The sequence below is a fragment of the Mustela nivalis genome (assembly GCF_964662115.1).
Source record: "Mustela nivalis genome assembly, chromosome: 7".
Classification (NCBI taxonomy): domain Eukaryota; kingdom Metazoa; phylum Chordata; class Mammalia; order Carnivora; family Mustelidae; genus Mustela; species Mustela nivalis.
Window position 1 is genome coordinate 36,914,892 of NC_139026.1, and position 24,842 is coordinate 36,939,733.

At 35.9% G+C, this 24,842-nt stretch overlaps 1 protein-coding gene across 16 annotated transcripts in view; it reads left to right on the forward strand.

Moving 5' to 3' along the window:
* Positions 1 to 24,842, forward strand: part of PPFIA2 (PTPRF interacting protein alpha 2) — a 488,573-nt gene that overhangs the window by 450,329 nt on the left and 13,402 nt on the right. For 11 of the 16 annotated variants that reach the window (XM_082742763.1, XM_082742772.1, XM_082742774.1 and 8 more), the window contains 6 exons: positions 4,133 to 4,214; positions 7,921 to 8,121; positions 15,428 to 15,490; positions 16,979 to 17,008; positions 18,555 to 18,748; positions 23,100 to 23,197. In XM_082742763.1, the coding sequence (XP_082598889.1) occupies positions 4,133 to 4,214; positions 7,921 to 8,121; positions 15,428 to 15,490; positions 16,979 to 17,008; positions 18,555 to 18,748; positions 23,100 to 23,197 (668 nt within the window). The remainder of the gene's footprint in view (positions 1 to 4,132; positions 4,215 to 7,920; positions 8,122 to 15,427; positions 15,491 to 16,978; positions 17,009 to 18,554; positions 18,749 to 23,099; positions 23,198 to 24,842) is intronic. The other 5 variants (XM_082742771.1, XM_082742776.1, XM_082742770.1 and 2 more) reach the window with 1 other exon arrangement.

The following is a 24,842-nucleotide window of genomic DNA, read 5'->3' on the forward strand; positions in this document are numbered from 1 at the left end:
AGTTAATGTTACTATTTCTCTGTCTGTGGGCCCAAAATATCTCATGAGCAGAAGCATGCCCCCCTACAATTAATGTTTACCCTTAATAATCTGTTAGAAAATCATCATGTATCAAACTGTGATTTCCAATTATTATAGTTTGCCTGTATTTTTTTTTTTTAAGATTTTATTTCACAGAGAGAGAGATCACAAGTAGGCAGAGAGGCAGGCAGAGAGAGAGAGAGAGAGAGGGAAGCAGGCTCCCCACTGAGCAGACAGCCCCTTGCGGGACTCCATCCCAGGACCCTGAGATCATGACCTGAGCTGAAGGCAGAGGCTTAACCCACTGAGCCACCCAAGCATCCCTGTATATATTTTTTTTAATGTTACTACTTTCTCATGCCATACACATCCAGATATATGTCTCTTGTAAATTCTGCATGGTGCAGTGTTTTTTAAGATTGAGAAGAATTAAATGTAATACTACTTTGAGAATTTCAGTGCATTCCTTTACACAGTTGATTCTGCCCTCAGATTAAGAGAAAGCGCATCTGAAGTTAACGTCATGTAGCCCTCAGTCCTGCTACAAAACCCAGCCTGCCGCCCAGAATCTGGCAGCTGTTTTCAACTCAAGTGCCTTTACATGGGCTCCAGCCCTGCCAGCCGGGGACCAAAGGACAGAATCCAGTGGACTAGAGCTCCCTTTTCTTATTATTTTGGCATATTCTTACTAAAGATATTATGGTTACAAGAGCTTGTGATTTTAGCAAAACAAACAAAGCAAAACAAGCAAAACAAAAACCTCTTTTAAGGGCCAGATTGCCCAAGGATTTCACAAACAATCCTGTGATTAAATTTCCGTGATGACAGAAAATAGAAGTATCTGAGCACATTGGAACTTAGTCTTAACCAGCCTGCTGTCAGGGATCCCCAGCCAGATCAGACTCAGGATCAGCTAGAATGGGAGTTACTCTGAAAAACTGGATCAAGAGGAAACAGAATTTAAGGATTTTTTTTTTTAATGAAACTTTGAATGGCATCGTAATCCCAAGTAGAAAACGGTATTTGGACTACAGAAAATATATATACATTATGGCGCTCAATTTACTCTAACAAGGAGCACCTAACTGCTAACACTGGCAGACGAGTTCAACATTCACAGCTATTGATTGAGTGCCTTGTCTGTGCCTGACCTTGTTCTAGATGCTTCTAATTATCTCTAAACAGAATATGTGAATACATCGATCCTCCTTGAGCTTATATTTGATTGGGATATAATAGACGGAGGTGTAAATGATACTCTGTGTTTGAAGATAACTGCCGTGGAGAGAAATAAGGAACAGGGGTAAGGAATGTACGGTGGTGGAAGGAGAGAAGTGGGGGAGACACTCAGAGAAGGTGACATTTGAGTAAATATTAAACATAGGAGAGGGAGTGAGCCATGTGGAGATAAAAAGCACAGGCATTCTGTACAGAGAGAATAGTGGCACAAGGGTCTTGAGGCTGAAAGAGGCCTGAGCTGTTTTCCAGGGAACAGAGAGGAGGCAGTGTCGCTGTGTGAGGCAGCAGCTGAATCAGAGAGCCGAAGGGTAGGTAGGAGAGTGGATCCTAACTGTTGCTTTGCCTTTTATTCTCAGCCAGACAGCGAATGATTGAGGGGTTGTGAGCAGAGAAGTTACAGTATCTGACTCAAGTTTGAACAGGGTCTCTCTGGCTCGTGTGGTGTAATATTTTTAGAGAACTAGTCAGAAGTTTCACAGTTAAAGTCTAGCTATTAAAAATGGCTTCTGAAGAACTCCTGAAATTCACCTGTGACAATGTCATTTGCTTCCTAGGTGCCAAGTGCATATTCACTTGCCTTTTTACTAAATGTAGCAAAAAACAGCTGTAAATGTATGTTTGTTTCTTCCCGTTTCCTGCCACTCAGCTGCGACATCACAGGAAGTGTTTCTTGCCCCCTTGGGTATAATATACAACTCTGAATGAGGCTCGTCAGCTCCATGGAGGCTTGCTTTCCATTGGCTTGCACACATTCCATGCTGAGTCCTTCCTCTGACCTTCTACCCTTACTGCTTATCCTGCTTCGAACGCCTTTCCACTTGCCCTTCACAGCCAGCGTGGTTGCCACGATGCCTTCACCATTGCCAGTGACCCATTTTCCAAAATCCTCCCACTCAGAACGTGCATCACCAAGTCTTACCATACGTTTGTGTACCATGTTGTGGTTTTGGACAGTTCATGGGTTTGCTTTTTCTATCTAAACAGGGATCTTGTGAAAAACTAGGGCTATGCCTGTTTTTCCTCATATTGAGCACGGGTCTGTGCTCACAGCAGGTGCTTATTACCAGGAGTACCTTGTGGTTGGTTGGTTGACCCTTCAGCCCCTTTCTCTCAATACCAGGAAGAGTGAGACTAGTTGAATCTGTTTTTCAGTGAAGGAATGTTGGGAACCCGAAGGAATGGGGGATGGTATAGCAGTCCAAGTGCGGAAGCCCCTCTATAGTGTTCACCTTGGATTCAGGGCACTGGTCACTCTTCCCTGTCACAGGTGCTGAATGACTTACACGTAGAACTTACCCATGTTTTCCTTGCTATTCCCACAAATGAAACAGCAGTTGATGTATATGTCTCTTCAGCTGCTATAACTTTAGTTTTTGTTTTGTCTCTTTGTTTCTTTTTTCACACTGAATGTGTGTTGGCAGCATCTGCTGCAAATAGGGAGAGTTCTCACTGAAAAGCATTTTCAGTTATGTACAGTTGACCTTGAACACCACGGGTTTGAACTGCTCAGGCCCACTTATCTGAGAATTTTTGTTGATAAATACACTGCAGAATTACAATGTATTTCCTCTACCCTATGATTTTCTTAATAACATTTTTCTCTATGTTTACCATAAGAATACAGTATAAAATATATATAACATTCATAATATGTGTTATTTCACTGTTTTATGTTATCAGTAAGGCATCCAGTCAACAGTAGGTTATTAGCAGTTTTTGGAGAGTCAAAAGTGCAATGCAGATGTTTTACTGTGCAGGGGGTTGGTGCCCCTCACCCCATGTTGTCCAAGAGTCAACTGTATCTTAACATATTTTAATAAGCAATTGTTTGTTTGATGGTAGGAAGTAATCAAATGCTTCATTTTGGAGTTCATATATGATATTATTGATGGATTCCTAAGCATGAAAGACACACATTCAAAAGAGCAAATTATACACTACATTTTTATCATTTGTGTGTAAGATCAAAAAGCATACTAAGGAACAGAGAATATATTTTCAATATAGTCCTGGTCAGGTAAATATCAGTTTGAGTTTCAGCACACATTTGCTATTTCAATAGTGAACGACTCAAATTGGTTTTGCAAATGGATGTCCGTTATAAGGCTCAGTAGTAGAGACAGTGATTAATAATGCATTTGTCAAGGCTCTTTACAACATTTTGCTATCAGAAGCAACCATTTGTTGTCATTGGGGTGTTTCACTTTCATTAAAAACAGGAGTGATTATAAATGAAAAGGAATGTAGTATTGAATTTCACACCTTACATTGCTTTCTCGTGATAGAAGTTAATTTCCCTCTGAGTTCTCTTTAAGTGAGAGGTAATTTCATAGTCTAGATTAAAAAACAAACAAACAAAAAACTCTGAATATAGCTACCTGGACCTGAAGAGCATACTAAAATGAAGCACATGTCTTGAATGGGACTAAACAATCAAATTTACCTACTGCCTCTATACAGACATTTTCTCTATCATTGAAGTTGTAAAGAGAAGTGAGCAAGGCAGATGGAAGAAGCCTCATTTAGATCCCATGATGTATGCTTGAATATACATATATGGGCCATTTTCTTGTTAAAGAGATAAGCTATTTGCTGATAAAAGAATTCAGCTTCTCAGTCCATTAACAACTTAATGTTTGAATATTGGAAATAAATGTTGGAAGAAATTATTTTTAGATGTCAGTGTTTCACTCATAATATCATTTGGTGATTTCCATGTATTACTAAAAGGAAGGAAGAATTCTGTTATTCTGCATTATCTCAGAAAAAGCGTGTAAAAGATTATTGGTTTTTAAAAAATACTGTCATTAAACATAATCGCTACTGTCTTTTTCCATGCTACCTAATTAATAATCTTTGCTGTGTACTTCAGGCATGAACTTCTGGAAGAAGCTCGGAGGAAGGGATTACCTTTTGCTCAGTGGGATGGGCCCACAGTGGTTGCATGGCTCGAGGTAAGAGAATGAAACCAGAAAGCTCTTAAATTCATCTTTTCAGTTTGATACTTTTTCTAGATACAGGTAAGGATGGGTTCTAGAAGTCACAGCTTTCCAGGAGCCTGGAGTAGCTTATAAAAGAGCTATTTGCTTTATCCAGGAAGTTGTGGGCATTGTTTTGATCTTAACTCTGATACATTCCTGTGATTGGGGCAGAAGGAAGCCCCGTGTGATAAAAAGAAGTTTCTCTAAATCTCACCATCTTCATGTCCAGAGAAAGAAAAGACAGCTATTAAGCCACGTATCTGTTGTTGCAAGAAAACATCTGTCCCCATCCATCAGTCCAGAGTTCTTCCTCATCCGCAGGTTACAGAGAAGAACCATCTTTGTATACAACACTTTTGTGTTACCCAAGAGATCACTGTCACCTGATTGTGTGGAGAACCAACCATTACTTTGCTTGTAAATTAATTCCAGAACCTAATTCTCCAAAGCCTAGAGGCCAGCTAGGTTTAGCTGTTTGGAATAAAGCAAGAGAATAATATGTCCCCTTGTTCCCCTCTGGGTCTAAAGTGAGTGTTACAATAAAACAAGATCTACATGCAACACTTTCTACAGAACACTGGGGCTGGGAAAAATAAAAACAACACCTGAGCAGAGTGGGGGGCAGCAGAAGCAGACTGGGGCGATGAAGGAAACACACATTTGACCACAAAAGACCCCTTCATACCACATAGTAGTAGTGTTCACAGCCTTTTCCATTCAGTTCTCTAATGCAGGCTGCTGACAGGTGCCAAGAGATGCCAGGATCAGGGCAAAGAAGAAAATAGGCTTTTCTTGCCTGGCAGAGGCTCCAGGAACCCATTGTTGTAAGTGTTTTAAGTGGTTAGAGATGATAAAATCCCTGACTTTCATTATCCTATCATATCCAAAGCTAACAAATTAATCAATGAGGAAAAATTAAAACCCAGTTTAGTTTAAAAACTAGTCTTATATAGATTAAGACATACTTTGCATTTTTTCTCGGACTGAGTGAAAGAAGCCTGTGTCTTGCTTTATTTTATTCTCTCATGTCAAGGGATTTTTCAGAGCTGCTGCTTCCAAATGTGCTTTTAAAATTACGATACTTTAAAAATCAATTATAAATCAACATGCTTAAGAAAGCACACTTCAAAATTGATAGCAGTTTTTTTTGTTCAGTGTCACTCCATTAAAATGAGCCACACTTTGACAGAGGGTTAGCTGCTACATTGGCAAGTGATGAATAAACCCTTCGATAAAAATGAAAAAAGCCTTACCGACATTAAGGAGCTAGGAAATGACAGGCGGTGAGGTTTTGTGCTAATTAAACCTATCCTGAGCACACAGAAATTGCTCGTAATGTGCTTCCTAAAGTGACTCAAATTACAAAATGGAACAAACAAGATGAATGAGAGGGGTGAGCCAGTGATGGAGAGCCCTTAAGTTTCACCTCCTTTAGCGCCTCCACGCGTGCACAGCCTGGTAGGAATGATGTGCAAACTTAAGTCTGATGCTTCACACACCATTTATCCACACCAGAAACTTTTTGAAAGTCTAATTAGGGATGGTACTGAAAACAATGGATGGGCAGTCCTTTGGGTAATATTATTCAGTATAGAAGTCTAAATATCTTTAAAAAGGGGAGGGGTGAAAAACCATTAGGGTTCAGTGAAGGTATATTCAGATGTTTATTTTGAACAACTTGAGTCTGTGAACTAAGAAGTCACCTCCCATTTTCCATCATATCTAATGGTGTCTGTCAAGGTGAGATCAAAACCTTGTACCTCACCTGTTAGAAGATAATATGACCTTTTCAGTCATGTGCTATATTTAGGTTCCCCTCTGTCTTGTCTTTTATCTTAAGTCACAGTCCAGGCCACACTGACTCAAAGATTTGGCTTTTGGTTTGTTTGTCTCCCCTATAGAGACAAGTAGTGTCCTCATACGACATAATTTTTTTTAAATAAAAGGATATCTAGGTTAGTTATCTATTACCATGTAGCAAAATATCCCCAAAGGTAACATTTCTTTTCTTCATGGCTTCTGTGGGTCAGGAATCTAGACATGACTTAGCTTGGGTTTTTAATCAAGGTCTCTCACGAGGCTGCAACCAAGGGGTCAGCCAGATTAGCAGGCATCTCAAGGCTTGATGTGGAGAGAATCCACTTCCAAGTTGACTGTGGTTTTCACAGTTGTAATTCAGTTCCTTGCCAGTGACTGGTCGGAAACATCATCTCCCCGCCACCCCGTGGGTATCTCCATAGGGCTGTGCACAGCATGACAGCTGAATTCTGCCAGAGCTAGAGGGCACTGAGAGGAGGGAGGGAGAGAATGAGGCAGGAACGAAGCTACCCTCCTTTCGTAATCTAATCTGCAAAGTGGCATCCCATCACTTTCACAGTAGTCTCTTCGTGAGAAAGAAGATACTGATTTCAGTCCAAACTCAAAGGCAGAGGATTACACAAAAGCAGAAATATCAAGAGGAACTCCCTGGGACTCAGCTTAGAAGCTGCCTTACCACAGCTAGAAGTAATAGAGCTGAATCTCTGTTTTACAAATGAAGAACATAAGGCCAAGGTTTAGAGAAGTTCACCAGTGCCACAGAAGCAATTGGAGCCTAGCCTTCTGGTCCAGAGATTTAGGCATTGACTTTGGCTGCTTGATAGCTTTTCTTCTTTCTCTTACTCTCACTATTCTCACTCATGTTCTCTCTCCGTTTGCTAAGTCTGTTCATATCAACAAATAAAATAGTGCAAAAAAAAAAAAAATCACTGTTTTGGATGTTTAAAGACCAAGATTTAAACTGCTCACTTGCATGTGCCCTGCTTCTTATTCACAGCTCATGATGGGAGGAAGGGAAATTGGAGAGAGTATTCCTTTTTCAAATGTGTTTAATTCAAATGCTACACCACGACCCATGTGAGTTGGCGTTCACTCATCACTTAAGATGTGTGCAGACACTGTGCACTGATTCCGTTGTCTTTCTAGAGCATCATAGCAAAGTTGAAAAATTGGAATCCCTAATTTCTAATGCATTATTCATTTTCTTACTTTCTTTATTTAAAGTTTTCCAGATGCTTATAACTTTAGTCTCCTCCTTTAGCACATCATTTTATCCTCCAAAACTTTGTTCATGCAGAACATCAACTTAAATTCACACAACTATCGCATGCTCTAGGTAGGTATGTGAGAAATGGGGCTTAACTACTGTACATGCTTGCATCAAAATCACATGACTGGAGGTGGTAAAGCTGTCTCTTTCTGCGCCAGAACTCCTTTTTCCTCAGAATTCCAAAGGAGATTGATAAATTGAATTCATGCGTTAAAAAAGTTGAGAGAGCCTTTAACCAAATGCAGCTTGTAGCTGTTCTTGTCCTTAAATCCAAGGCGGCAGGGATGGATTTGGTGATGTGCAGCTATTATGTTCAACCTAATAATATAAATTAGTTGTTAGATTGCACACCGTAGAGATTCAATGTAAAATCTTTATTTCCATCACTGCCTAGCTGATATTTTATAATAAATTGCTTAATGCCTTTATGCCTCTATGTCATCTGGGGAAAGTAATAATAGCTTCTATCTTGTGGGGTTGGGCAGTAAAAGAGTTCATATGTGTAAGGTACTTAGAACAGTGCCTAGCACATAAGAGACACTATTAACTGTCAGTATAATCTCTGTGTGTATTTATTTCCCTATCCAACAGCTCTGGTTGGGAATGCCTGCTTGGTACGTCGCAGCCTGCCGAGCCAACGTGAAAAGTGGTGCCATCATGTCTGCTTTATCAGACACTGAGATCCAGAGAGAAATCGGTATCAGCAATCCCCTGCATCGCTTAAAGCTGCGACTAGCAATCCAAGAGATGGTTTCCCTAACAAGTCCTTCAGCTCCTCCGACATCCCGAACTGTGAGTCAGTTTCTGCCCCTCCCTCTCCCAATGCTGGGCAAAAAGCAGCCATTGTAAGTCCACAGAGCCCAACTGTGGCAGCACACATTTCAATGTCAGCATGAATTATTCTGGAGAGAGTTAGCTTGCTCTTCATTAACCTTGCTGCTACTTTTAATAGGTTTCCAAGTGAGGAGCTGTGATTCTGATCAGACTGGAAGGCTGCGACCAAGATAGATGTTTGAGCTAGTTTCTAACTGAAGTCTGGGTTTTTCTCCCAGGCAACAGGATCCCAAGTTCACTCTTTTTTAAGATGCTCTCTTTAAAACAGGAGATGAGATGTTGGCATTAGTGCTTTCTGAAGATGCAATGCCGAACTCACTTCTTCTTACACAGTTTTCATAATTATGCAACTATGCAGATATTTGGTATTTTATAAATACCAAGTGGAAGACCTTCCTTCAAATTCTCTTTGTTTCTCCTGTGTAAATCCCTATTCTTCTCATAATCTTGTCCCTACCCTAACGCTAGAAAAGAACAAAATGTCTAAAAGAAAATGCCTGCCAGATGACAAACTCATGTACTCAGAACGACTCCAAATAATATTCATTCTTTCTTTAGTCCGTTGCTGAATTATATAGTACCTTTTGCTGGTAAAGCATATGATTTCTGATGTTAACTGAACTTCTCTGGCCCCATGTCTTATTGCAGAATAACAAACTATGGAAGAATGAGGTAAATTTGAGATGTGCATAAAAGATAGAAAAGTGGTATTACTTTATTGCAGTTTTCAGACAGAAAACTAAACTTGAGTATAGCTTTTTCTCTGTGACCTTCAACAGTCTGAAAGAATTGGCTTCATGCTTATTGTATCTGTCTTTACATTCCTTCCCAGTATACCAGATTCTAATGCCAGAAATACCAGGTCAAATTGAAAAAGGTTTTATCTTTCTTGTGTAATTCCATTTTAACTTCTTTCTAAGTAAGGTGTATAAAAAAGATATAATTTAACAAACCTTATGTATAACATTATTTTTAAATGTCTATAATGTTGCATACCATAGCTGACGTATTACTTAAGCTAAGAAATAATACAGAATATGTTTGACATAAGAGCTGAGTAGGCCATTAAAATAGATGTTGTAAACCAAACTCAGATCTGGTTTACTTCCCTTCCTCATTACCACTCCATATACTTATAAAAACTAATTAAAAATTTCTCTTAATTTATCCTCCATTCTAGCCAATCAAGAATATTATCAGTTTTCCGTGGTCCCCAGGCCTTAATTCACTGCCAGGCAAATTGTAGAGAATAATCAATAAACATTCACCTTAAGAATGGTGATTGTACAAGTCACTCTATCAGCTGTTACAGAGGCTATGAAATCTGTATGGCCTTGACTTCAGTGATGACAACTGTGTAAGGAAAGTAAGACTTGCTCAACACTAGGAGATGAGATAGTTTAATTTCTTAATGTTAGGCAGAAGCAAAGAGTTGTGAAGTTCCAAAGAAGGGGAAACCATTTCTGGTTGAATAAGGCTTCAAAAAAAATTTAACAGAAACAAGATGGGTCGGGAGAGAGAAAAACCATAAGACACTCTGAATCTCACAAAACCGTCTGAGGGTTGCTGGGGGTGGTGGTGGAGAGGGTATTTGGGTTATGAACATTGGGAAGGGTTCGTGATATGATGAGTGCTGTGAAGTATGTAAGCCTGATGACTCACAGACCTGTACCCCTGGGGCAAATAATACAGTATATGTTAATAAAAATAATTAATAAAAAATAAAAGAAATAAATTAATGAATAAAAAAGGAATTAACAGTTCAAAGTTAATCTATTATTAATTATTAAAAATTATTAATTTTAATATTACCTTTTGGATAAGACACCTTTTCAGTCTGTTTCCTTTATCTTTTTATAAAGATAAATTATTTTGCATCATTTATTATTTTGTGTATTTTTTAAACTTAGTATAGCATGAACATTTTCCTCATATTATTAATATACAGTTATAGTATCATGTTTAATTGCTGCATAATTCCTTCATGGAAATACCATAATGTATTTAACCAAATCCCTAATATTGAACATTTTGCTTATTTAACAATTTTCATTGTATTCACAATACCATAGTGGATACACACATAGTTATACTGTTGCATAAACTGTTTCCATAGCAACATATATGTATAGGACATTTATAGGCTTATTACTTTGAATCTTAATGGCCAGACTGTATTGTGTAACCTTTCCTCATCATTTTGTTAATATTGTTACCTTGCTTAAATTTTTATTTTTATTTTTATTTTTTTATTTTTTTTACACACAAACTGTATCTTTTATTTGTAAGATTTGTTTAGGTCAAAAGCCCTTTTATATATAAGTTAACACTTTTTCATATGCATATTGGTTTAGTATTTAAATGAATTACCTATTGGTAATTTTTTCCATTTTTCTAAAGGATACAGGAATATTCCTCTTTTTACTAATGTGTAAAAATTCTTTATTCAGAGAGGATATATACCCTTTACCAAATATTGATACAAGTTACATAAAAAATAAGTTGTATCTATTTGTTGTTTTGGGTTTTTTTTTAGATTTTATTTATTTATTTGACAGAGAGAAATCACAAGCAGATGGAAAGGCAGGCAGAGAGAGAGAGAGGGAAACAGGCTCCCCACTGAGCAGAGAGCCCGATGCGGGACTCGATCCCAGAGATCATGACCAGAGCCGAAGGCAGCGGCTTAACCCACTGAGCCACCCAGGCACCCCTGTATCTATTTGTTTTAAAAATGATCTACTGAATACTTTTTCTTCCTTTTACTCCACGATGGAAATATTTACTCATATCTAATACATTTTAAATATGATTTGCTTTGCTTATAAATTTTTAGTAATGAATCCACTACATAAAGTGAAGACAAAAACATCTTAAAGTTATCACCTAAGATTATATATTAGGATTCACATTTTATTTTATTTATTTATTTTATTTTTCTTTTTAGTGGGGGTTAGGGATGGAAAGAGAGGGAGAAAGAAAATCTTAAACAGGCTCCATGCTGGATGCAGAGCCCAGTTTGGGGATGTTATCATTTCTCCCAGAACAGTGTAATTATTTCAGAACATATATGTGTTTCTTTGTGTTCAGGTTTGAGTTTGGGTTCCTCAGTCAGGTGTATCTTGCTTATTTCCTCAAATTTTCAAGAGAAGAAGACAAAGTTATTTACTTAGACTTTTTTTTTTTAACTGAATGGAACTTCTATCTGATTCTGCCTCCTTTCCTGTCTGCATGAAATGGGCCAGACCACCCAAAAGAAAATCTAATATTTACATTTATTACTTTCTTGGGTCAGCCCTAATTTTGCAGCTTTCTGTCCGTTTTTTCTGAGCTGCTGCTGTTGTGGAAAGTCTCTTACCTAATAGAATCGGGATAGAAATACCAGTTCTTTGAAATATTTGGTTAAAGAGGGATGTCATAGAGAATAAGTACATGCTTTAAATATTTTATCTTAAATAAAAATATGTAAATGCTCAGGCACTTGCAAATTTAGATGAAACACTTAGGACTTTTCTTTGAGTACAATTCCAATGCCTGAAGTTCTACATTATCTCTTAGAACTTCATCCATAAAACATCTTCAATTTTTCTAGTTTGAATTTCCTTTTAAAGTGATAATTTTGAGATATTGAACAAGCTATTTGAGTGCAGGATCCTCCTGGACATTTACAATCTTTTCCCCAGACTTTGATGAAGTTGTATCTCACTGATAACGTGCTATAAGATTTGCCAATATCTGTCTTTCCAAATAATTCAACTCAGAATTAATATGAATGAAACTTTTATTTTTACTTTATGTTATATTTATTTAAACTGCCTAATTAAAAAAGCAGTGCAGTAGAAAAAAATGGGTTTGGGAACACAGAATTCAGCAAATTCAAGCAGAAATGTAAGGCATAAAATAGACATCAGTCAGCACAATATACATGGGAAACAAAGAGCGTTTATGAAACAAAAGATTTACTGGAGTGGATATTGCTTAATAAAAATTCTCTAAAGAAATTGTAGTAAATTTCTAATGAAATTGTGATGATATCCAACATCAGTGGACACCTAAGTGTCAGGCGCTGTTGGAAGTGCTTTACGTGTTATCACTCACTTAAACCCCACAACAACAACACTATGAGATAGGTGCTTTTTTTTTTTTTTCATCTCTTGTAAAAGATGGGAAAAAACTGCTGTACAGAGAGGTTAAGTGACTTTCCTAAGGTCACACTGCCTTGTGGTTTGCCCCAGAGTATATGCTATGATTTAGTACACCCTGCTGCTTCCTGCATTGACCTGTTTTCTTCTCTTTTATGGCATTCTTCCAGTTCTTTCGTTCCCCTTTTCATTATTAGTAACCTCATAATAAAGTGAGGTGCAATTGTGCAAATGCTAGTCTTCATATAATGGAAATATTTCTTTTCTTATATTGAGAAACATAAAATCAGATGGGGAGAAATGTGGATCTGGGCCATTCGAATGTGAAAAGTAAATGTCAAGTTTATTTACTTTGCAACTCAATTACCAAGTAGAATATTACTGCAAAATGATCTAGGAAGTAACAGAAATGACTTCCAGGTAGATAAGGTTTAGGATTATCCTGAGATCTTGCTGCTTTACTTATTTTCTATTTCTGCCAGCAGGAGAAGTGATTATTTTCCCATAATTAATTTTCATTTTAATTTTATTTTTATGCTGTAACTCTCTCTTGAATGATTTAATTAGGCAAGTGCTTTAATCCAAACATCCTTTAGGAATTTTCCTCCTAGTTCTCATTTGATAATACTATCTACATATTCTTCTCTGATGGGACTAAGATGAGGCAATCAAAGCAGGTCAAATACAAAATTGAGGGAGGCAAGCACTGTCAGTTGCTGACCTTGCATTTGCATAGCCATGAAGGCCCTCTACCTATTCTCTAAGATACTCTCTTCACTGAAATGCTTGTGCTCTACAGCACCCCTTTATGACTTACCCAGGTGAAAGTTCCAAACCTTTAGCAGGTGATGAGGAGAAAGAAATCTGAATAATTGACTTACAGTGCATGGGCTTGCTTATAAAATCAACTTGTTGAAACCTTGACAATGCCTAAACCATTGGGTTGTGCCAAAGCTATTTTATGAGTTACTTTACAAGATTCTGGAACAGACAGTGCTCCTCACAGGGAAAACCACAGATCAGAAGAGAACAACACACAACTTGAAAAAGTTTGCCAGCCATACTTTAGAGTATGGCTTTCGGTATTGCCCTCGGTATATGTTATTTTGCACGTAAAGCTACAGATAAAACCCTGGCTTCCAGCATCTTGCCAGTTCCAAAATTTCATGATAGACCGACCAATTTAGACTTTAAGATAAACTCTGGAGGGGATTATACATGTACAAATTCCAGTATGAGGTAATACTGGTCAAGTTTCCAGTAGACGGAGGGAGGTCTTAATTATTTGGATTCACAATTAACATAGAAGCTACAGAAATCATTATAAAATGAGACTGGCTAAAGTGAATTTCAGGTAATCATTCCAGCAACTCACTTTGAACAAACAGCACAGCCATTCGGGTGGACCACTGTGGTCACTGGGTATAAAGGGTATGTGACACATGAGTGTTAAGTTCTTTTTAGTATAGTACCCTCTTCACAAAGTTAATAAAAGCAATTTATTCTGTAATTTAATGATTCATATATCCATATGCCTCTGTCTGTTTATATTGAGCACCATTTCCAAAATTTGGGTGTAGAGGGGAGGGTCTCTTAATAACATAGGTGACTCCAGTATTCAAAATAGTTTCTAGGTGCACATAGTTTTATCTTGTAGGGAAAAATTCAGATATACCCTAAACCTCAAAATGGAAAATGGAAAATGAGAATTTTGCACATATAAATTTTACAAATATGATGGCTGTCCTCTGGGATTTTTCTTAAGTATGCTCTATGACAATTTGGGGCATAACTTCCCTTTGTTATGGAACTACAGATATATATATATGTTATTATATATATATGTTATATATTATGCATTACTCATATATATATAATTCTCTTATAAATGAGATTTATCTTATATTGAATTATACTCATCAATTTAGTTTATATGTTGTTATTTTTCAAATTATACTCAATTACATAATTTATAATAGGAGGAAAATTCAAACAGTACAATGTGTTGGTAGAAGAGGCCAGAGAGAGTTACAGTGAAGGCTTTTGTTGGGGCATCAATTTTACTACTTCCAATTTTAGACCCCTTCCAAAACAAGTAATACGCAATGCATAGGATATAAATTCCATTGTAACTATACGATGGACGTACTTGGACATCCTTGGAATGTTCATAAGGATTTCCCAGTGAAACGGTGAAATTTAATAAGTGGTTCCAGTAACCATTCCCATCAACAATATGTCACATCTGTATGTTACTAACTGGATTTTGGTTTAGAAATTGTGCATTATTCAGTATAGAGCAAATATCATGGGTTATTTTATTTAGAAAGCAAATGAGACTTTATAAAGAATAATGCCTGCAAAAAGGAAAATTTCCTTTTACATCATGTTCTTCTCTATAATGGTATAGGGCACTGCTAAGAAATTGCGAATCCTAGGTTTTGTAATTTCTGACAACATTTAGTAAGGTTGAAGAAAATAGTCTTTAAATTAAAAATAGCATTTCACTTCCTTTTCCTTTCCAAGAATATAGGAAAACAGCATACTTAAGGAATTACAGAAGGGAGAAATCATGTGGGAAAAGCTGATACTAGTTTCCAGACAGGTGATGATAATGCTTTCTTCCGCTTTGTACTGACCACCAATTTTCTCTTTTCAAGGACAAGGAAGAATCAAAACTTTTGTGAATGACATACTGGTAATTGCACAACAAAGTACCTGTGCCTTTGTGTTCTGAAGAAAAGTAAATACATTCCTCTACAGATCAAATTTAATCAGTTCTTTATGATTACAAAAACAAACAAAAAAATGGATCCATTAGCTACCTACCTTTGAAATGCAAATCTTGGTGTGTCCTTTTTCCTGATTAATAATCACAGGAGCATCATTGTAAATCTATCCCACAGGAGCTTCACAGCATCCCTCTTTCTATTTAATCTTTTTAAGTAGAAGAAAAAGGAAGCTGTGAGCAGACCAGCAATGCTGTCTCTCCTGTGCATGTTGTAGAAGCAGGAGCACTGTCCCGTTGCCATGGGACTGGTAACTTACAGTTCTGCTGCCTTTCTTCTTTACCACTGCTTCCCTGCCGTGGACCCCACTGCTCCCCCGCCGGGCCTCCTCCCTAGCCTTCAGGCAACGTTTGGGTGACCCATGAAGAAATGGAAAATCTGGCCGCTCCAGCAAAAACGGTTAGTCTTACGGCTTTGTTAAACATGAAGAAAAGTCCTTTGACTGTTACTGGGATGAGAGAGCTATTGTGTGTATGACAGATCAGAGTAATGGGTATGTTTATATAATGAAATGCATGAAAACTAACATTATTCATTAAGGTTTCATTTTACTGTGCTTGGACATTGTAAATGAAGCAGGGCTAGATGATCATAATGTGGTTAATATCGGAAGAGTTAGTAATATGCAAGCAATAATCAAGGATTTTATAATGCTTATTTATCCATTTTGCAACACGGGGAATATTTAGTAACCGATATCTCTTAGTATTGGGCGTATTCACAGGCAATGCATGTTCTCAAACCCAATTAAACATGTAATAGAAAAGTTCAGATTGAACACTCCTTTTTTTTTTCTTTTTTAAAAAAGATTTATTTATTTATTTGAGAGAGGGAAAGAGGGGAGGGGTAGAGGGAGAGAGAAGAGGAGAGGGAGAGAGAATCCCAAGCAGACTCCTCACTGACCACCCAGTGTGGGCCCCAATCTCACACAACCCTGAGATAGTGACCTGAGCTAAAATCGAGTCAGATGCTTAACCGGCTGATCCACCCAGGTGCCCCGAAGACTCATTTTAAATATAATCATTTAATTTCTTGTACTTTACCAATACAGAACTTAAAACTCCACCCCTCCAGAAAATTCTGTTCATTTGATACTCGAAGCACAGGCTTAAAGAAATTTTTAGTGACTTTGATTATAACTGTCAGCTTTTAAAAATATAATATTACATATAGTCATTTTTCATTTAAAATAACAAAGCTGAGTATGTCATACATTTTATTCTTAGCAGCTGCTTTTAATTTAATGTTCTTTTGGTTGTATCTGTATGTGAAAAATTGATTATCTAGTTTATGAAGGATAAAAATGTCAGTGTCATTTTCTAACTATATTTCTAGTTCAGTTTGTTGGGCTTTACTCTTGTTTACTTTTGTTTGTTGTTGACTGTTGCTGAAATCTATTTGATTACTACAAAGCTTTGTTAGAGGGAAACAGTTGCTTTGTGTACTTCATTAATTTACTTTGTTAGATTTTTATTTCATTGTGTGTGTGTGTATATGTGTGTGTGTATACATTTACATGTGTTGTATACTTGTATGTATATAATCAGGAATTTTTATTGTAGGTTTTTTTTTACATTGACATTTGGAAAATAACATACTTTTAAGAATTAAAAAAAGTTTGGGATGACCAGATCAAATGTATCGTGAAAAGTCCATATGTCATATGTGTGTATGTTTAATTGGAATTAACTAGAAACTATGTGGTTGCCATTGAACTGCTAAATTGATTACTGTGGGTTTGAATAAGGATCAGTGTATTTATCTAGTTAAGTCATAACATTTTCAATAACAAACAGTTTTGCTTCCGCTAGAATAATTTTTACTGTCTTCATTTGAGATTAATTTATATTTATCTGCTTTATTAATCATTCCCTGCTGCTAACACAGAAAGAATCTGAGGAAGGAAGCTGGGCCCAGGTAGGAAATTCCTATGCTCTAAAACAATATCATTTAGTATGCTATGAGGATATAAAGTAAGAAACTGTAGTATGTCATAATATTATAAATCTTCACTTAGCTTAGGTTAGTTAGGCTTATACGTATATTTGAATATGCTATGTTTAATACTCTATATGTCTTTTTAAATCTCCATATTTTGCAAAGAAAATGAATATCATTTCATATCTGGCCACTTTGAAAGGGAAATTTTCTTTCTTTTTCAAAAGAATGAACTGTAACTTAAATTTCTCTGAAATTGCCCCTGAATATATTTAATCAGGAATCATTCAAGTTGGATATAAAAGGGGGTGTTAAAAAAAAAAAAAACCTTATGAAACTTATGCTTTAAAGTATAATGGAAAGTGTGGGCAGTCTGGGGTTGAAGGCTGTGTGTCCACACTGAGCCTGCAGGTCCAAAGCCCCTTCCATTAACTGAGATGACTATATGAGACAGGAATCTGTACTTTGAACAAGCATGTGTGTTTGCAAGGAAGCTGCACATTTTTCAGCATTTCCACAGGACATGCAACCAAAAGAATTAATGCATGTGATCGCGCATCTGATTCAAACCTTTGACTAATGAGGAAAATTTGGTAGTTATTACTGGGACCTATATTTAAACATGCATTAAATTAGGGTGGTATTTGGGTTTGATTTTGGTAAGAATTTCATCCTTTTTAAGAACACACAAAAGAAGGGGAGCCCCTGAGACTTCCATTAGAAATACATGTTATAATTACAAGTGTGACTTGGTTGTAACGTAAAGAACTGAATAAAAGATGCTGTAAAATTAGTAGGTAGTGATAGTCCTTTTTAATAATTGGTCTAAAGGCGATGGTTGACTTGGTTTTCACTTCAGCTATCATGAACAATGGTTAGATGAGTTCACTCGTATTGTTACATTAAGTAACTAGAGTATTTGTCTTTGTTTTTTGATGATACCCTATTTCTTAAGTACAGAGTCTGTATACCTAAAAGAGACTGATTCTTTCCAATGACTTTTATGGACCCTGTCTGCATGCTTCACTAGATAGCAACAGTGTCCACACTGCATGCAATCTCTTACCCTTGTTGCTCCTCTCTCTATTTGTTTACCAAAGTTTCTATTTTCACCTTGAGATTTGCCATTATACCACAGCAAGAGAAGGAAATGGTGGGGTATTAGCTGATAGATAAAAATCAATTAAATTAAATAAATTTAACTATACAAAGAATCTTTAAGCTTAGCGTTTATATTGTACCATTAATTCTATTTTTTAATTTAAAAATGTATATTTGTATAGAATGTAATTTCTTCTGAGAATACAAAACAAACACAATCATTTTCTGTAAGCAGGTGCCACGATCCATGTACCCAGAGTTCCATTTTGTCCAATTAAGTCAAATACTTAAAGGCTAGGTCTTATTTCTGCTTTTTTCCCATATAGCATATTAATTAAATGTCAGTTATAAGAATATGCAATATCCTCCTATTACCATCTCATTTTATTGGCTAAGAAACTTGACTGCTATAAAACAATTCTAGTGTCCGGTTTTTCTACAGACTCTGGCTTATGGAGATATGAACCACGAGTGGATTGGAAATGAATGGCTTCCCAGCCTGGGGTTACCTCAATACAGAAGTTATTTTATGGAATGCTTGGTAGATGCAAGAATGTTAGATCACCTAACAAAAAAAGATCTTCGCGTCCATTTAAAAATGGTGGATAGCTTCCATCGGTAGGTTTTTTCAAACAGTAATTAAAATGAAACAGTAAATAACGTATATATTACTAGAACAAAAAGATGTCTAAGAAATAGAGAATTATGCTATTCAAAACATCTCTGTGCATATACTTGGCACATATTTTCATGCAGCAAATTGCAGTGACTATCTAATACAGAGGTGTGTACATATTATGAGCTCAAAGTTTATGGAACCACACATATACACAACGCAATATAACTTTTTTTCTGTATCTTTTGGAAATTCCATATTTGTGATTTGTATCTGTGTATGTTTTTATATTAGGAAATTATTTATTAAGAATAAAATTAAGTCAGTTTCAACTCTATAAATATACATATAGTTGTAAATTATATAATTTGGGTATATATCAGAAAAAATTTGAGAAGGAATTCTCTGAAGACGCTGTTTCTTTGTTTTCATATAAATCTTTTAATGTTTTTATTTGTGCATTAATTTTCAGAAAAAAACACTGAATGAGTTGTGAGACAGCCATAAGGACCCATGAATAAGATGTAACCTCTTTTTTCAAGTTGTTTACCATCTGGGGGGAATAAGAAGCTTGTTATAATACCATGTCATAAGTGTCATGCTGATATCTTTGTAGGTTATGTGAGAAATTGTCGATTGGATTATGATTCTTTTTTGTTCACTTCAAGTTTTTATTTATTTATTTTTTAAAGATTTATTTATTTGTTTGAGAGAGAGAGAGCCCACCGAGCAGGGGGGAGGAGCAGAGGGAGAAGGAAAAGCAGACTCCTTGTTGAGCAGGGAGCCCAGTGTGGGGGCTTAATCACAGGACCTTTGGATTATGACCTGAGCCAAAAGACTGAGTTACCCAGGTGCCCCTTAAGTTTTTATTTCAATTCTAGTTAGTTAACATACAGCGTATTACTAATTTCAGGAGAATTTATGGTTCATCACTTACATACAACACGGGGGTCCATCACAAAAAGTTCCCTCTTTAATACCATCACCCATTTAACCCTTCCCCCACCCAACTCTCTCCATCAACCTCAGTTTGTTCTCTATAGTTGAGTTTGTTTTATGGTTTCATAAGTAGTTTTTTATTATGATAAATTAATAAATATAAATCTAGATGATTTGGGTTTGCAAACCCCTATTTGTTCACATCCTGTCCAACATTTAATTAGCGACTAAAATGAAAATGGTATAAAAAATCAGATACGTTGATGACATAAAATTAGGATAAAGAGATAATAATTGGAGCTCTTCAATTAAACTTATGGAGATGTTTTGAATCTTAATACAGTTGTTGATACTGTTGGATTAAATTTAGTAGAGATAAGTGTGATGTGGTTTTTAGAAACCATTAAAATGTTGGATGGGAATCCATGATTTAGAAGTAGATCAAGTGAAAAAGTTATGATTTATACTTGGCACAAAAATCTCAGTTTGGGTTAATGGCTTACAGGACATATTTAGACCGTGTTTATTGTCAGACTCAGTGAAGTTCTACCATATGGTGAGATGACAATAAGAAACTGTATTAATATATAGGCATTAAATTATTATTGATAAAGTGCTAAGAGTCCAGTGGAAAAGTTAATTTTTTAAAATATATTTAATTTAACTTATTTTTTTTTATTTTGAGAGAAAGAGAGGGAGAAAGAGCAAGTGAATCCTCATGCAAGCTAGGAGGAAGGCAGAGGGAGATGGAGAGAGAATCTTAAGCAGGTTTGACTCCCAGTGTGGGGCTCAGTCCCACGACCCTGACACATGATCCTGAGATTATGACCCTGAGACCATGACCCTAGCAGAAACTGAGAGTCAGACACCCAACTGACTGAGCCACCTAGGCACCCTGAAAAGTTGAATAAATTAAAGATATTTAGCTTGGATAAGGAAAGACTTTAGTTTTCCTGTTTTGATATTATTACATGATGGAAGAATAATATTTGCTCTGTTGAACATGTGATTTTCTAGTTCAAATAATTGTAGATAGTAGGGTGAATGATTTCTGTTCAATAGAAAGAACAGCTTTGTAGGACTCCCAATTACCCTATCATATACACATTATTAGGCAGTGAGTTCCCTGTCCTTGAACTCAAATTTTATGTGGTTATAGTAGATTTTCAAATATTAGAATCTTTGATGACATATTTGCAGCTGTTTCCCATTCTTCACTGATTGACTTTTGTTTTACATTATAGTAAAAATGATTATTACATTGGTCAAGGTTTTTTTTTTTTTAAATAAAAATTACAGAAACAGTGGGGTTCTCTTGGTTCAGGGAAATACACGAGCTTCATCTTTATGCTATGCTTAGTTCTGACCTAAAGCAGGTAGAACCGACTGCATAGAGCATCCCACTGCCGTTATGGCCCAGTTTTCCATCTAGTAGACATTGATGTAATAATATATATCCTCCTTATAGTACAATTTTATATTACTGATAAACACTTGACAGAAATGAGCCAAGAACCATTGGTTTAACCTCAAGCTACCTGATGTCTGTAGCTGTTATTACATCAGTGTTATCTGTTTTTCCACTACATTAATTTGTTGGGGCTACCATAACAAAATACCACTGACTGTGTGGCTCAAATAGCAGAAATTGATTTGATCACAGTTCTGGAGTCAAGAAGTTCAAGATGAAGGTGTCAGTATGATTGATTTCTTCTTGGCTTGCAGATGGCTGACTTCTTCTTGTGTCTTCACACGATCTTTCCTCTGAGTGTGTACTTTCCCAGTTTCTCTGCATGTCCAAATTTCCTCTTACTTTTTTTTTTAAAAAGTATTGAATCATTTAAAGAAAGCTCTACACCAAACATGGGGCTCAAGCTCACTACCCCAACATCAAGAGTCACACACTCTTCTGACTGAACCCATCAGGCACCCCCAAATTTCCTGTTCGTTTGAGGGCACCTACCAGTGAGACTGGAATAGTACCCACCCTAAGGGCTATATTTTAATTGATTTACCATTTTAAAAACCCTATCTTCAAATATAGTCTTATTCTGAAATACTGAGGATTAGGGCTTGAACACTTGAATTTGAGGGAACATAATACAGCCCATAACACTTTGATTTTTTCCCATTTCTTCTGATTCTGAAATATTTTAACTCAGCATTGTTCTTATTAAAATGGAAGGCTTAGAAATGCATCCAGTGCTTGGGTGTAAGCTGGCCAGTGTGTATGGCTAAATTTGTGTGTATTTCTAAACAAGAAATCACAAATAACAATGCTCTTTACTCTTGAAGCCTAGAAATTCTTTTTTCCTATTGTACTCTTTCACGTCTTTTATATTTAATATCACCATGTCTTCTTTCTTCTCTCTGAACATCGCTAGTATCTGGATTTTCTTTGTATGCTCATGGCAATTGTCTTTTCTGTGCCCTTTATTTTCACAGCATTGACCCCTTAATTGATTTCCCTAGCCTTAGGTTTACCTATGTTCCCCATCTCCGATTTTCCTGCCAGGTTAATCTTCCTGCACCAAAACCAAAACAACAACAACAACAACAACAACAAAAAAAAAAACTATGATCAATTCTTTTTGCTGCAAAAACCATGCAGACAGCTCTCTATCACCTAGATGTATTCCACACTTAGGCTGAATTCAGGTTTTCCATTATGTTACCCGATTCTCCATATGGAATCATATTCCTCCTTATTTTCTGGCATGGATTTCCAACCCTGTACGGTATGTCTCACTATCACCACACATTTAAAATTTCATTGGCAACCCTGTGTTCAGGCGCTGCATTTACTTTAATAACCCCTTTTCTGCTACCTGACCTTTAAGGATCTGATCAGTTTTCTACTCTTCCACAATATCCTTTCCACACAGAATTTCATTATCTGCTGACTCATTTCTTTCACATATTCTGTAGCACTGAGGGGGTAGCTATTCATTTTGGTATGTGGTTCCCTGTCTAACTTTAACTTATTCACGTGTTTATATGTTTTTCTCATCAGCTTAAGAAGAAAGTACCCATTTCTTATAAATTTCTTCCTTTTATCATAATAGTGGCTTTAAATTCTTTCCAAATGAGTAAAGTGTTCATTTGTCTACAAATAATGTCAAAATAGCTTGATGAAAGAAAAAGACATGGATGGACAACACAATCCACAGTTCTTTTCAAGACTATGGTTTTCTTATTTTGAAATTAATATTTTTACTTTTTAGAAACATAAGTGCTTAAAATAACTGTAGTTTGCTTCCCACCAGTACTAAAGGACTTAATTACCAATGTAATTTGTTACTCCGTTGCCCTCAGAAGTAGTACATAGTGTTGACTATGCTTAATCAAAGAACATTTATTATCTGCTGAGTAAATTCAATGTGTTTTCTTCTTTTTTTAAAAAAAAAATAACAGAACAAGTTTACAATATGGAATTATGTGCTTAAAGAGGTTGAATTATGACAGAAAAGAACTAGAAAGAAGACGGGAAGCAAGCCAACATGAAATCAAAGGTAGTATATCTTTCTTTCATATCAAATGCCTTTTTTTCTGGGATTTTTAGCTTTCACTTTTATGAACCCCAAATGCTCTATATGTTACAAGGTCACTAAATAGCATAATTATTTATGTCACTAGTTAGAATAGTGTCATCATTATTTCTTTTTTGTTCCTTTTAGGAAACATTAAACATAAACATAAAAAAGATAGCATCACTCTATAAGGTGAATATCCATCCCATCTAGAATGTATTCTTGAATTTTTTAAAAATTGCGTTGACCCCCTTATGAACAAATGAAACATGAACAAATGAATAAATTGAGATGTACTCCTTTTAACCTATTAATTATACAGTCTGTTTGTCCTAAAGATATCGTCAGGTAGATATTTTTGTCAAAGTTTTAATAGAACATTCTCATATGATTCAGAGAAATATGGTATATAATTTATTTATAGCAGTTCACCTTTGGTTTATAGCATTTGAATTTTCTTTCAGTGCTTAGAAATTTTATTTTTGTACTATGGTTACAGAAATTATACAGGAATTTTATATAGAAGTTGCACAGAGATTTTACCTCTATAAATGAGACTAATCCATTAATAATTTTAGCTATAATTGTTAAGTCAAAGAAATGATTTAGAAGCATTGCTAATTGCTACAATTATTGTGTGTACAAAAAGGTTTGATTTGAATAAGAAAAGACACTCCATATTACAGATTATAAAAGTATTATATTTAATATTAATCCTCTAAATGTTGAGAAGTACCTTAATATACAGGGGAAAGAATTGTTTAAAAGAACATTTTAGATCCTATATTTATTAGGTACTACTTTACTTTTATTACTGTTGTTGAAAGAAAATTTTATTGTTGGGTATAGGTATCTATGGGTCTTTTTCAGTAAAAGTCAGCAGTCCACTTAGGTCCATTTATACTTTTTCAAAGGAAAAAATTTCTCATTAAGGGAAATATCACCAAATTTTTTGTTGAAGATTTTGGATACAAGCAATGTTCCCATTTACTCTTCACCAAGGGTTGATGTGTGGGAGCATTTCATCAAATTCAAGAAGTGTTTGTACATTAACTGTTCATAGTTAGGCATGAGTCAGTTTTCATCCTCACTTTCTTTGGGGCTCACTTTTTTAGGGGGTTCACTTTAAATATGAAAATAGTATGCGCTGCATGTTACCTTACCCTTTCCTTCCTATCCAAGTTTAGTGCTGTTTCATTCTTTAGGATTATCTTAGACTTCTATCATTTTCATTTGTGATAAACAGTGTCAGAAATTACTTTTATCTTTGGCAGTTTTGGGACAGCACATTAATTCTAGTAGAATGGGCTTGAATGCACGTGAAGGTGATTGGTTAATATATTTTTCTATATATGGTTCATTGGAGAATAGATAGACACACAATGGATTTCTTGTAACAGTTCATTTGACTCATTACTTAGGAGCAAGAAAGTGTTTTTCCATTATCAAAATTGAGCTGTTTGATTTCACTTTATTTTGAGGCCCCAGGAAATTGCAAATTGTTTTCAGTACTTTGTCATTCAGTTGAATTGAAATTTGGGAATGAATTGATCACAGAAAGACCTTAGAAAGAAGTCTATGTTTGACCTAACAAAAGATGTTTTAGCACACAAATAGATTTTACCCA